This window comes from Malaclemys terrapin, chromosome 1, assembly GCF_027887155.1.
Source record: "Malaclemys terrapin pileata isolate rMalTer1 chromosome 1, rMalTer1.hap1, whole genome shotgun sequence".
Taxonomy (NCBI): Eukaryota; Metazoa; Chordata; order Testudines; family Emydidae; genus Malaclemys; species Malaclemys terrapin.
Window position 1 is genome coordinate 95,901,470 of NC_071505.1, and position 13,659 is coordinate 95,915,128.

The 13,659-nt window shown below is 45.9% G+C and overlaps 1 protein-coding gene across 1 annotated transcript in view; it reads right to left on the reverse strand.

Moving 5' to 3' along the window:
• Window positions 1-13,659, reverse strand: part of ISX (intestine specific homeobox) — a 37,061-nt gene that overhangs the window by 12,631 nt on the left and 10,771 nt on the right. The window contains exon 2 of the mRNA XM_054032541.1: window positions 11,789-12,040. Within this exon, the coding sequence (XP_053888516.1) occupies window positions 11,789-12,040 (252 nt within the window). The remainder of the gene's footprint in view (window positions 1-11,788; window positions 12,041-13,659) is intronic.

Consider the following 13,659-nt stretch of genomic DNA (forward strand, 5'->3'; position numbering starts at 1 on the left):
ACCTGAAGGGGGCAGACCTGAGGGGGGTTTGCTAGGGTTTTGCCTAGTGTAAGATAAGAAGGCATATGGGTAAACTCCATGCTAAGTTAAAGTGAGCATGATTCATACCATGTGAAAAATGTCTGGGGGTGCCCTTGGAAGCCAGTGATATTCAAGTGGGCAGTGTGTCCTGTGAAAGGCATTCAGTCACAGGTTCATCATCTGCTGAAACCAACCCCACAAAACGCAGGCAGCTAGCTATGTCAGCATTCGGAGATGCTGCAGAGATATAGCTGTCTTTAAATTAACATATGGTTAACATTGAAAGGGCCAGGTCATGAACTAGTGTAAATCAATGTAGTTGAATTAAAATAAATGAGAACACACCAGCACCCACCTTATGTAGTTTCATCTAGACCACATTTCCTTAACTGAGGATCTGACCGTTTATTTATAATTGGATTTGGGATAAAATCAGAACATCAGAGGAACTTTGTGGAAATTTAGATCCTGATTCCCACTTCATCTCTGCTGATATAGAATCACTGAAATGCAGGGCTAGAAGGGACCTCGAGAGGTCAACAAGTCCATCCCCCTGTGCTGAGGCAGTACCAAGTTAACCTAGACCATCCCTGACAAGCATTTGTCCAACCTGTTGTTAAAAACTTCCAAGGCTGGAGACTCCGCAATCTCCCTTGGAAGCCTAATTCAGAGTTTAACTATGCTTTCAGTTAGAAAGCCTTTACTAATAGTTAACCTAAATCTCCCTTGCTGCTGATTAACCAGATTATTTCTTGTCCTATCTTCAGAGGACACAGAGAACAATTGATCATTGTCCTCTTTATAACAGCCCTTAACATATTTGAACAGGTCTCCATTTTGTAGTTTACATTTGTTTTTTTCCTTCCTAACTGTAGTACTTTGTCTTGATTGAATTTCATCTTGTTGATTTCAGAGCAATTCTCTAATTTGTCAAGGGTCCTTTTGAATTTTAATCCTGCCCTCCAAAGTGCTTGTGTAACACCGAGGACAGGAGACCTCTAGAGCTTAGTGCACGAGCCTCTACAGCATGAGCTAAAAGCCAACTGGCTCTTAGCTAAGCCTGTAGAGCAATCTCATTTAATTCTCTCTAAGTGGTCTCAGTGCCACTAGATGGGACAGAACACCACACCCAGAAGGTGTGTGGGTTACACTTGCAATCCCTCTCAGCTTGGTGTGATCTGCAAGCTTTATAAATGTACTACTCTCCACTCCATTATCCAAGTCATTAATGAAAATATTGAATGATACTGGACCCACGACAGACTCTTGTGAGACCCTACCAGATACACATATCCCTCGTTTTACAGCAAACCATTCATAACTGCTCTTTGAGTATGGTCTTTCAACAAGTTGTGCACCCACCTTATGTAGTTTCATCTAGACCACATTTTCTTAGTTTGCCTGTGAAAACATCGTATGGGACCGTGACAAAAGCCTTACTAAAATCAAGATATTTCACATCTAAAGCTTCGCCCCAAACCACTAGGCCAAGGGAAAGTGGAAAGAGGCCACCCAAAAATTCCTTCCCTAGGATGCCAGTACCTTTAGGATAGTCCTGCTCACAACTCAAAGGGCCTGAGTCTCAGTTACACTAAGGCCCCTTTACTTCATTCTACTTTTAAATCTCCTTTATGCTGTGAGAGCCATGGAAGGGTTTCCAGGCACTCTGTAAGATCTCCTATGTAGCTGCTCTATGCTGAGGGGAGAGAGTTCCCCTGTCAGAATAATTAAACCACCCCCAACGAGCGGCGGTAGCTATGTTGACGGGAGAGCGTTTCCTGCTGACATTGCGCTGTCCACACCAGTAGACATAGCCGACATATAAATGATCCCTTTATACTGCCTACTGTAAAGAGGCCTTAGGGTACAAAAGGATCAGGGCCCAGTACTCGCCCTGCTTTGTGACAGTATGTTTGGAAATAGTTATAAAAGAAGGGGTGGGTTTAGTTATAGTTATTTTGAACCAATTTTTCTCTGTGTTCCTGAGCTGGCTGGATGTCTGGTGTCTTAGAAAAGAGATTTCATACTGGGCATCACTGTCGTTGTTTTTAAAATCCTTTAAAAAAGACTTCCTCTCTCTTTTTAATCTGTTTTGATTACAGGACTTCCAGGCTGGTACTTCAGGTCACTTTCAATGATGTTTTTCATGGTGACACTTGGTTAGTGTCAGCCAACACCAGGGTGGAAGTGATCACTCTTCTTTAAAAGAGTCAGTTATTATGTTGTGCTTCACTGACGGCGTTAAAACCGAATTTGTCTGTCTGGGTATGGAGAGATGTCTGTGGGGGCTCACCTCTGATTTAAAGAGACTGCTTACTGATTTCAGCGAGCTTGTGCTGCGGTTTTTAGGTAGACATACGGCAGCATGGCTAATCTTTATTATTAAAGTGGTTCCTTACCCCTTATTAAAATGGACCGGCTAAAGCAGGGAGACTGATTCTAATTGGGTATGTACAAATTGCTCTTGGTAGAGCCTTCTGCTAGTGAAGCGTAGCATTTAGCATCCTGCTGCTATCTGTTGAGGCATTGCAGAAATGGAGCAGCAGTATACAGGGGCTTTTAAAGGTTTGATTTCCCTTCCCTCCATCCAAATCACTCTGGATAAAGTTGCCTTCACCCTGGCACTGAACACAATGCTTAATTACCAGATAATGTGGCTGAAAAACTGATAGGTGGGGCCCCTAAGCTGTGTGAGCAGGGAAGCTAAAAATACAAGGTCAGACACATCTTTAGGCAAGCAGAATAATGAGCATTTTTCCCCCCTAATGAGAGACCATTAAATGTGGACCATGTTTTGGAACAGGTCTTGCTGAGCTGCCACTGCAGCAAAAAGCAATGGCGGGGGGCGGTGGCGGTGGGGACTTTTGAAGACTAAAGTGATCAAATCAATTACCATCAAGAATTTTAATGATAATTGATAGCCTGTTTGCTTTGGGCAAAATAGCGGCAGCTTTGTTTCGGAGAAGTCACAGAAACTTGAGGAACGGTTAGAGAACTTTTTTTACCGGAGTTTGTTGATGGTTGGGTTCTGTTTATTTAGACGGAGGAGCGATTTCAAGTGCTGTCCACCAAACACCTGCCATAAAGATATATATATGTGTGTGTACGTATATAAATGCACGCAGGGGCATGCGATAATGTGCTAGACGGAAAAACCACTCACTTCACATCTCCGCTTCCTTCCTTCAAAATCAGCAAAACAGCACTAAATAATAATAACTGACTCTCATACAGAGCTTCTCCTCTGTAGATCTCTAAGAGCTTTACAAAGGCAATTAGTATCATGAGCCCTGTTTTGCTGATATGGGATTTGGAGGGACAGAGATGTGAAGAGACTTGCCCGAGGTCACCTGGCAAAACTGCTGATCACATGGGTCCTAAGAAATTAGAGTTGGCCAAATTATTCATTGCAAACAATTTACTTGGGGCTAGGTTGTGACTTGGGACTATGCACCTATGCAAGGGAGTAGGAACTCCTCTTACCCCACAACACAGCAACCCAGACCTCAGGTTCTGAGATGAGTAGGGCTATGTGCCTTTTTAGTTCTTCCCTGGAACAGGTGGGTAGAACAGTGGATGGAGGGTTGGCTTCACCTCCTTATTGGCTAACCACTGTAGGAGTGCCACAGTGTGCTGCTGGTATAGGCCAGCTGTAAGTAACTACCACCTGGGGGAAAAGAGGAGTCAGGGGAGGAGTTGTAACTCAGAGGGGACTCTGACTCACAGTGCTTCCCGGGGCTACTCTTGGGAGTAGCAAATCACACAGCACTCTTTTGCTCAGCGCTGTGCCTAACGTCAGAATCTAGCCTGTGATGACTTTAGCCCTCATCTCTGCTCTCTTGGCTTGGCTGCAAAGAGATTGTGGTGCCACTAATTCCTACAGACACGCTGGAGCACTGGATTGTTTGTGAAATTCTTGGAGCGAGTATTCAGTCCACAGTTGGATGTCATTACCTGAGCTTTGTGACTGGTTGCCTCCGTCACATGGTATTGTTTCTGTGCCCCAATTGGATGACCAGAATGGTTGTAAACTGCTTCCAGCCAGAGAGAATTTGGGTTTGTTATATCAATAATTTCCTTTCTTGCTTCAATAAATATCAGCTACTGGCTTGAACTTTGCTTTCTGTGAACATCTGTGTAAGTCAAATGTTAGTTCTGAGGATGCTCACAAACAATGGCTAATAAAGTGACAGGCCAATAACAACAGGCCAAATCAAATAATGGTTTCCAGTTTGGCGAACAGGTTTTGACACTGTTCAGCCAGCTCTGTAGGAAACACACTGTTCACACAGGGATGAATGCTATTATTGGGGGTCTCAGACAGATCCTTCACTACCTTGTTCTTGCTAGTTGTTATTACTTGCACCTGGGAACCTTTACACATCGGGCACACTTGCTTACATTGCTGTCTCAGTCAGGGTCCCTGCTTCCTCCTCTGAACTTTGATTCTGTCATTAACTTGTTATGTAGCCTCTGCTCTTGCCTGATTATAGGCTAAAACTCTTGTGAAAAACAACCGAGAAAAGGCATGCCCTCAATTTCAAAGTGGACGTATTAAAAGCCCAAATCTTGGTGTTGTGATTGAAAGTTCTCAAACCCAGTTTGCAAAAACCAATAAAAAACACAGAAGATAAATTTATCAAAAACACCCTTAACCTACAAATGGTCACATCACACAGGTCCTATTATCAGGAGCCTATTGCCCTGTAGCCTCTGGAAAATGTGCTCTATAAATGTACCATGCTAGGAAAATGGGGATTGGCGGAGGGAAGTACCGAATCCTTGCTTAATGGTCTCAATTTTTAAAAACCGTGTTAAAAAAACCCCAAAACAACATTTACGATATTGAGAAGCTCTGTCTACATGGTTGCACGCTTCAGTGCCCACTGGCATCACTGAGAGTCGCTCGTGCATGTGCTGAGAAGTGAGAGGGGAGAATTTAGTCTTAATGCCTTCCATTAAATAGGCAGGAGGAGTAGTTAAAAGCAGCATTACCCTTGTAAGAGTGAGAAGAAAAAGCACTAGCTTCCAACAGCTCCCAGCTGTAAACCCAGCAACACATGGAAATATGAATATCACATTCCTACCTGTATATGTGAGTGCTACACATTAACAGCACATATAACGCAGGAATTATTATATCGGTCTGCAGCGAACTAGTGAGCTAAACAGTGGCAACAAAATGTACGTATAAACATTTACTCTTTTCTTCCCTGTTTGCCCTGTTCCTTAGGAATTACTCCCTTTTGTTCAGCGGGGTGGGGTATTGGTTTTGCACTGGTCCCAGATCCTTTGGCTCTGGTAAGCAGTGTAGTATATGCTGGCTGGACAATATTTATTTGGGATTGGAATGGTTTGCAATATTTTATTGACGGATGCTTTGTTGTGGTTGGACAAGGGCTTTACACATTTATTAAATACATGAATGTCTTAATAAAGTTCCTGTTTTAGAGTGAAAAACTATGATGTCACAGGTGTTTCTGAAATTGGACTGTGTGGTTCAGGAAGGGCAGAAAGTACAGATGATGAGGTTTGGGAATTTGAATAATATGCTCAAGCTGTAAGGTAAAGAAATTGTCTGTGTCTGACATCAGTGCGGACACTGAGATTTCTTAGAACGTAAGCTCTTTGGAGCTGGGCCCATCTTTTTGTTCTGTGTTTGTACAGCACCGTGCACACACAGAGAGGTCCTGCTCCATGACTGGGGTTAGTAGGTGCTATGGTAATATGCTACGATAAACAGATTTTTATGCGTGATAGAAATCCATTCAAGTGTGTGTGTGTGTGACTCTACGCAAGAATTCAGAATACTTTTCAGTTTAAATAAGAAAGTCAGAATTATCATCATTCACCAGTAACTCAAAAATGGCTCCCCTTTCCAACCAACATATATGGACCATGCAGAGATGATGCAAAACATGGCAGGATCAGTTATTCAAAGTGACATGTAAGGATCATGCCTAGTGAAGGCCCCACTTACATATTCCATGCTTGATCCTTGAACTATGCATTCATGCCTTTTGTCCGCTTACCAGCCCTGTGGCAACCCACACAAAACCTCAGGATGTGGCTTGTACTCCCCATGACAGAGCCTCTTCACAAAGTTTAGTGAAAAAATAAAATAAAATAAAACATGTCTGTACAAATGAAAAATCACTGCTGACCTGTTCAGTGGGGATCTGTTAGCATTTTTAGCCCGACTTCTCTGCGGTTAGGCTACTGTGAGCAGATCAGACCGGTGCTCAAGTCCTTCTGGTGGCTACCAGTCAGCTTCCACTGCTGGTTTAAGGCTGTGATCCTAATCTTCGAAGCAAATCATGGACCAAACACCAGCTTCATCAAAGATTAAATTATAATTGATGAACCACCATGAAAGCTGCACTCCTCTGGGACAATGCAGATCACAAAGCCCAGGACAAGGTGGTTGAGATCTGCGGACAAAGTGCTCTCCCTTGAGGGGATCCAGCAATAGAACAGTACAGGAGACCAGCAACTCCAGAGTCTGATGGTCTTTAGGAACTGCTGCAAAACCCCTCTCTTTGAAAAGGCCTTTCCACCATAAGAATGACACTCATAACACTGACACCCCCAATGTCCCCCTCAGCCCCACAACTTTGCAGCCCCTCTCCGCACTGTGGAGGCACTAGGACCCAGGTGGTGTCTCCTTCCCACCCCCATGTGGGCTTGGGAGAAAGCTATAAAGGAGCCAGCCAGAGACTCAGGTTGGTTAAGGCCAGAAGCAGCCAAAGCAAGGACCCTGGTTTGTTCCTTGGCCATTCTGAAAACTCTCTACAAGTCTGAGTGGACTTTCTCTGCCCTGTGCTGATTGGCTGTTTGCTCCAACCCTTCCCTTCCCCCACAGCCTCTACGCCTCAGTTTCACTCCACACCTGCCCCTTTTACACTCTTCTCCCCCGCCCTGTCCTCCTCAGCAGCCTTCCCTTCAGTTTTCTTTCCCTTTAGCTGATCCCCTCCAAAGTAAAGCCACAAAAATAAAAATATGACACTAATCTGACATTTGCCACCACCACATTGCTCACTCTGCCTGTGTGTTCTAGCCCTTCCCACACCCTGCCTTGTCTATTGAGATTGGAAGCTCTTCGGAGCAGGGACTGTCTACTAGTCCATGTTTGTGAAGGGCCTAGCACAGTGGGGCCCCATTCTTGGTTGGTCTTTGGGCACTGCCGTAATATATATGATTAATAATAAGAACCCAATACAGCATGACCCAAAATAAACAAACAAACATCTTAAAAAACAAACAAAAAAACCCTACTCCAAGTAGAGTTATCATCCTAGAAAGGGAGAAGTGCCAGAGACTCCATGAAGCCCCCTGAGCACTGTGCCGTTGTTATCAATTTTACATGGGAGGTGCTCAGATCCTATGGTGATGGGCGGCAGTATGAAACCTTAAGGTAGACAGACAGACAGAAACCTTGTTCCCCTTTTGTACTGTAACATAGGAGACTGGGGCCAGGTACTGCTGCTCTCACACTGTTGGGCTAGTTTTCCTGGGAGAGGTTTAAATGTCTCTTGGAACGAACAAACGGACCAACTAACTAATATCCTCCGTGTTTTCCCCCAAACATTAAAATGACGGATTTCAGCTCACACACATGAGGAAGTAGAAGAGAAAGCTCCACAGTAACATGAACTCCATCACTTTGCCCATTTTGGGCCAAATTTTTCTCCTGTCCTGGAGGAGGGGGGAGCTTTGGGTGATGTTGAGCCACTGAAGCAACTCCTACCCCATCCCCCATCCATAGTCAGTGCAAGAGGCATGACTGGAGGAAAGGAATGTGACCAGGTTGTCCCTGTGCCCCAGCCATCTCCAGTCCTGTGGGGGCAATGAGTAGCCAGCACAACTTAGAGAGACCTTCAGACTGCTCTACCCTGTGCCAGAAGTCTTGCCCAGCAGAGAACAGCACCAGAATCAAGGATGCAATGGTGGCTTAAAGTCATCTTTACTCTGCTGGACATCTGCACTAAGTGCTCTTTAGTGGCAGCAAAGGATTGAGCCCACAGTACATATTTAACAGACTAACAAATAATTACAACTGTTCGTCCACTGCCTTGCAGTTTTGCGTGGATGTAAATGGCCACACAAGGCACAAGGCACCGGAGAACCAAGCCCAGTATGTGTAAGGAATTCAGCAATTGCCATACTGGGTGAGACCCAAGGTCTATTCAGCCCCTATCCTGCCTTTGGCAGTGGCTGAGCAGTGGCTAAGTTTGCATGGGAAACTTAACTTAATCATTTCCTGACTTTAGTGTGGTTAAATCTATAACCGTAACACTGCATTATTGAAGGGCCAAATCTCAAGGGTCTTACACAGCCAAAGCATTGATTTAAATCAACGGGGGTTTGTCTGAGGTCAGCCTGAATTAAAACAGAGGCAGGAGCTCAGGATTTGAATTTATTCAGTGGAGCTGTGTCAATTTACAGCAGAACGCTTGTCTCACTTGTATTTAAGTTTTGCATTAGAACCACTGCACTCCTGGCCTGTTTTGATAACCATTTATAGTTGCACATACCCCAATACCAGTTATTAATCATTTCACAAAGAGCCACTGCTATCAGCATTCACACACAGCACACGCAGCTCTAAAGCAGGGCCTTTCCCTATCTTGTCACTTTATGGAGCAGATTCCACTAGCTCAGCTACTAATGCAAACTGGTCAGAGAAAGCACTGTGGAATTTTTCACATAGCAAGCAACGCGACGAAGTCAATCACATTATAACTGGCATCCAGCTGAGTGGTTAGCAAAATTAAGAGAGCTGTCAGTGTAGTAATTCTAACCAGGGCCAGCTCTGGCTTTTTTGCCGCCCTAGGCAAAAAAGCCACCCGCCGCCCCCGCCTTCCCCCGCAGCGTGGCAGGGGAGGGCACCGAGCCTGGCCGCGGGCCGCAACCCCCGACCGTCCGGAGCGCCGGGGGGAGGGCAGAGAGCCCGGATGGGGCTCTCTGCTCTCCCCGGCGGCCAGAGCGCTGGGGGGAAGGCGGAGAGCCTGGCTGGGACTCTCTGCTCTCCCTGGCGGCCAGAGCGCCGGGGGGAGGGCGGAGAGCCTGGCTGGGGCTCTCCGCTCTCCCCGACCGGCCCGAGTGCCGGGGGAGGGCGGCGAGCCCAATTGCGGCCCCGCTCTCAGGCCGGAGCACCCCCCGCGCCGCCCCCCTCCAGGCGCCACTCCAAGCACATGATTGGTGGGCTAGTGCCTGGAGCCAGCCCTGATTCTAACATATCTGGTCCCAACCTCCAGGATATGAAATCAATGGATAGGAAATCACTTTTCTCCAGAGTGGGGAGAACTGGGCTCTCATAAAGGAATATTCTATCTGTTTTGCTCACTCCAGCAGTCTTGTCACTGTAAATAAACTGTAATAAGGTTATAATTCTGTTTATTATAAATGACACAGTTTTTCTAACCCCTTATTGGCAGTGGCCATCTTGCTAGACAGTTTTATCACTTGTAGTGCTGTGGTGTGACGGGTTCGTAGCAAAACAAGTGCTCACTCCAGACTCAGGATGCGTTCAGGGTTCGGTTGCAGACATCAGCCTCTAGTCCGTGAATGTGATACTGATCATACAACCCCATTGTCTTCTTTCTCCCTCAACGCCACCACAGCTTACCTTTAGAAGTAGTTTGATCTCTCTCTGTCTCTCACACACACAGCTGCTTTCTGGGGCCTGGTGACATCCTTCCCAGATTATCACGGAGTTCTGGGAAATAGGGTCTTTGGGGTGGGGTCCCAGGTAAGGATTAGTGTTTCCCAATTCAAAGGCTCTTCAGGGGGCAGGAAATGCCTGCCCGCTCCCACAGGGCAGCAGGACCAGAGGACCCCCCCACCCCCGCATTCCTGCTACCAGTGCTGTTGCAATGAGTTGAGATGCAGAGATGATTCAGAATCCTTGGCATTGTAGCTAGGGAACCCCTGGGGATTCCCTAGCTACTACACACTGGGGATTATTGGGTGTACTAGCTACTGCACTATGAGGTAATCCTAGTGGCTGCCTAGCTACTGCGTCAAAAGCCTGCTCCAAAGCCCGCTTAAGTCAATGGCAGCGGAATGGAAGTGCAATGGACACTGGATCCAACTCTAAGGACGGTGGGTGTACACTTAGTGGCCCTTGCCTGTCTGCCTTTCCTAGAGACACTGTTACTGCGTAGGGGAGCAACCACCTCTAAAGACGGAAGTTCTAGGCCATAGTTGAGGGCAGGAGAAGATGGGGGAAGGCCACCAGCCCCTCTTCCCTAAAAGACTATACAGCTAAGTGAAGGAAGAGTTCCTGGGACCTTTGGATATGAGTGTACAGTTATGGGGTGGGATTTTCTACAAAATCCAACCCCCCAAGTGAACCTGAGGCTGATGCAGTGCCATCCTCTGTGAAATGGATCCTGTCGAGCCTAATCTGTGTGCACCAGACATTCCAGTGGCCTCCATTAGAATCCTTTCGCTGCCTACGGTGGGTTTCTACAGGAGAATCAGTAGCTGCAGGAACCACTAGTCCCAGCAAGTGGCAGACCAGTAGACCCACTGCTCTGTTCTAAAACCCAGTTACAGCTGGGATCAGAAGGCATTAGTTTAAAATCTCCATCAGGAATTCCTACAAAGGAATGCCACACCAACTGTCATCTAAAGTGTCTGGCTAGCCCTAATCGTTTCTGACACCGGCAGCAATCAGTTCCCTGCTTTAATAGTGGTTAACGGCAGCAGAAGAACGCTAATCTTGTGTGACTAAACTAGCGATGGTGCTGAACTGGAACGCTGGACCAGAAGCCCCCATTAGCTTTGGGGAAATTTGACTCCAGCACAGCATCTAGACGTTGCAGTTTAGATTTCCCTCTAACTTACAAAAATGTTTATTTTTAACCACTCATAGTGAGCTCTTCCTGTGGGCATTAAATCAGTGCTAGTGAGATGGAAACTGGCTCACAGCTTCCACCACTGGGCTCTCCCTACACTGCCCCATTACAGCAAAATGGTCTTCTCTGGCAGGGGGTTCATTACAAACTGTGGGCCTGATTCTGCTGTGCGCCACAGTCCATGGCAAAGCTCCCATTTAACGGAATGACAGCAGGAGCCAGCCCTTTCCTTCAACGGCAGATCACAGTTTATTCCGTGAGAAGCATTTACCTTATAAACATTAGAATATGGGCTGAGAAAAAGAAGTGGAATTTTCTTTCAGTGATGCCAGCCCCACAATCCCACATCCTACAACTTCCCTGGCTTCACTCGTTCACACACAGGAACTAAAAAAATGCACAGTCCCCTGCACTGGCATTTTAAAAACGCTGCGCTGACTTTTTAGGACTATCCACATACCGCCCCATAACTTCTCATTGCTGCAGCCTAGAACCAGCCCTTCCTTCTCTATTATATGTGGACCTCATCTTTCTGGTCGCACACTACCTAGTGTGCTAAGAGGAAATTGCAACTTGTTTACTAAGAAGGTCAACGTTTCCCATACAGCTACCTCCTACCCTAAAAATATGTGTAATGCACAAGGTCCCCCTGCTATTGCAGAGTCACAGATTGCTCCTTGCTGCTGTCCATGGCCACTGAGGTCACTCCTTTAGCTCGAGTGGCAGAGCTCTGCTCTTGGGAACAAAAGGTTCTAGGTTCTGACCCACCCAGGAGCTGATGTTATGGAAAAGCTGTTGTGATGGCTAGTAATGGCTGACATTTAATGGTGACCCCTATATGTAAGGCACCATAACCATTGTGATTTCAAGTACCCTTCCAAGAGGTAGGATCTGAGTGTACTCACCATGGAGTGGATGGTCTGCTGGGAAATCACACAGCTGAGCTTCCTCTTCCTCATGTTTTCTCTTGCCTCCTAGGTGCTCATGTACCTCATCCTCACTGAGAAAGGCAGTTGGGCTTGCATCCAGGGCAGTGGGTCTTCTGCAGTGAACTGGCCACATTCCGCTGGCATTGGCCACAAGTGCAGAGGGTGAGGCTGAGCGAAGCATCTTTGCTGAAGGTAAGGCATTGTCTGATTTCCACATGCTGCTGGAATCTGTGAAGGGGATGTGTGGTGTTTAGATGCTGCATGTGATTATTAGAACTGGGAGCACTGGCTGTTGGGAGTCTGAAAGGACAGGAAACAGGAAGGAGGGGGGAGGAGTTTAGGAGGCTGGGAGAGTTACAGAGTTTGCAGCTACAGCTTGGAAAAGAGACTTCCACTGTAAATAAAGTTCTGTTGAAGTTGTTAATACTTTGCTTGATGGATACAACATTTTGGCGACAAGGATGGATCTTCTGCCTCTGAACCCACCTGCACCCTTTCTGCAAAGCTCAGGTGAGCCTCCAATTGCTTTTACTGCCTGGATCCATATGTTTTGAGACTTATCAGCTTGCAATCAGCGCTACAGAGATTTCTGAAGTAAGAAAGCATGCTCTGCTAATCCACTGCCTTGGAGCAGAAGGGCAGCCTATATTTTACACTTTTCCCCTTGCAAATGATAAATATGAGACTGCACTCACTGCATTAAAGAACTTTTTTGTGCCCAAAGTGAATGTAGTAGCTAATTGCTACAGATTTCTCCAGCGTGAGCAGAAACCAGGGGAGACTATAATGCAGTATATGGCTTCCCTGAGGAGTCTGATTGTAACTTGTGACTTTGGGAATATGGCAGATGAGATGATTAGAGACCAGCTCATTGAGAAAACAACCATGCTTTGTGTAAGAGAACGCTTATGTCTAGAACCACAACTTACACTAGAAAAAGCAATAACAATTGCTACTCAGATTGAGTCAGCTACAGCTGAAGCCAAAATAATGACCCAGGGTACATATAGGAGGCCCAGTCCAGGTTGTGACTCCTTTGCAGAAAAGTTCACTATCGCTGCAGACAAACAATTGCAAAAGGAAAACTAATGAAAAGCCACTGAATCAGCAAATGCAAAATACAGTAACAGCATGCTTTCGCTGTGGATCCCCACAACATCTTGCAAGCTACACAGGATGTCCAGCAAAAGTAGCTCAGTGCAAAAAGATTGGGCATTTTGCTGAAATTTGTCGCAGTAGCCAGTTCAATCAACAGGTGCATGCAGTTACGATACCAGATGTTACTGTGCTTAGTGTAGACAAAATCACTACTGCACATATTCCAGAACAGATAAAGTGCACTGTAAACATTTCCACCATACCCTCAGGCAAATCACACTCTGTTCAGCTAATGTTGGACACTGGCTCAGCAGTATCTATACTACCTGATTCCATCTATTTGCATTACTTTAAAGATGTGCCTCTTACTGAACCCAAACTTCACTTGGTGTGCTATTTGAAAAACCATATTCAAGTACATGGCTGCCTGTCAGCAATAGTTACTTTTGGTGATCGCTGTGTAACTGCGGAATTCTACATTGTTCACAAAGGCACTCCTATCTTTGGCAGAGATTTATTAGCTGCTTTAAATCTCAGGGTAGTTAATGGACGAATTGATCTTCCTCAGCAAAGCACTTTTGCGGTACACACACCAGTTTCAGCTGGGGCCCAACTCCAGGTTGAGGAGAAATGTGGCTGTGCTTATGGGTTTCTGCATAAAGTTAAAATGCGGAATAATGTGTTGCCTGTACGACAGAAATTACGGCGCTTACCATTTTCAGTCAGGGAAGCTGTTTCAGAGGAACTTA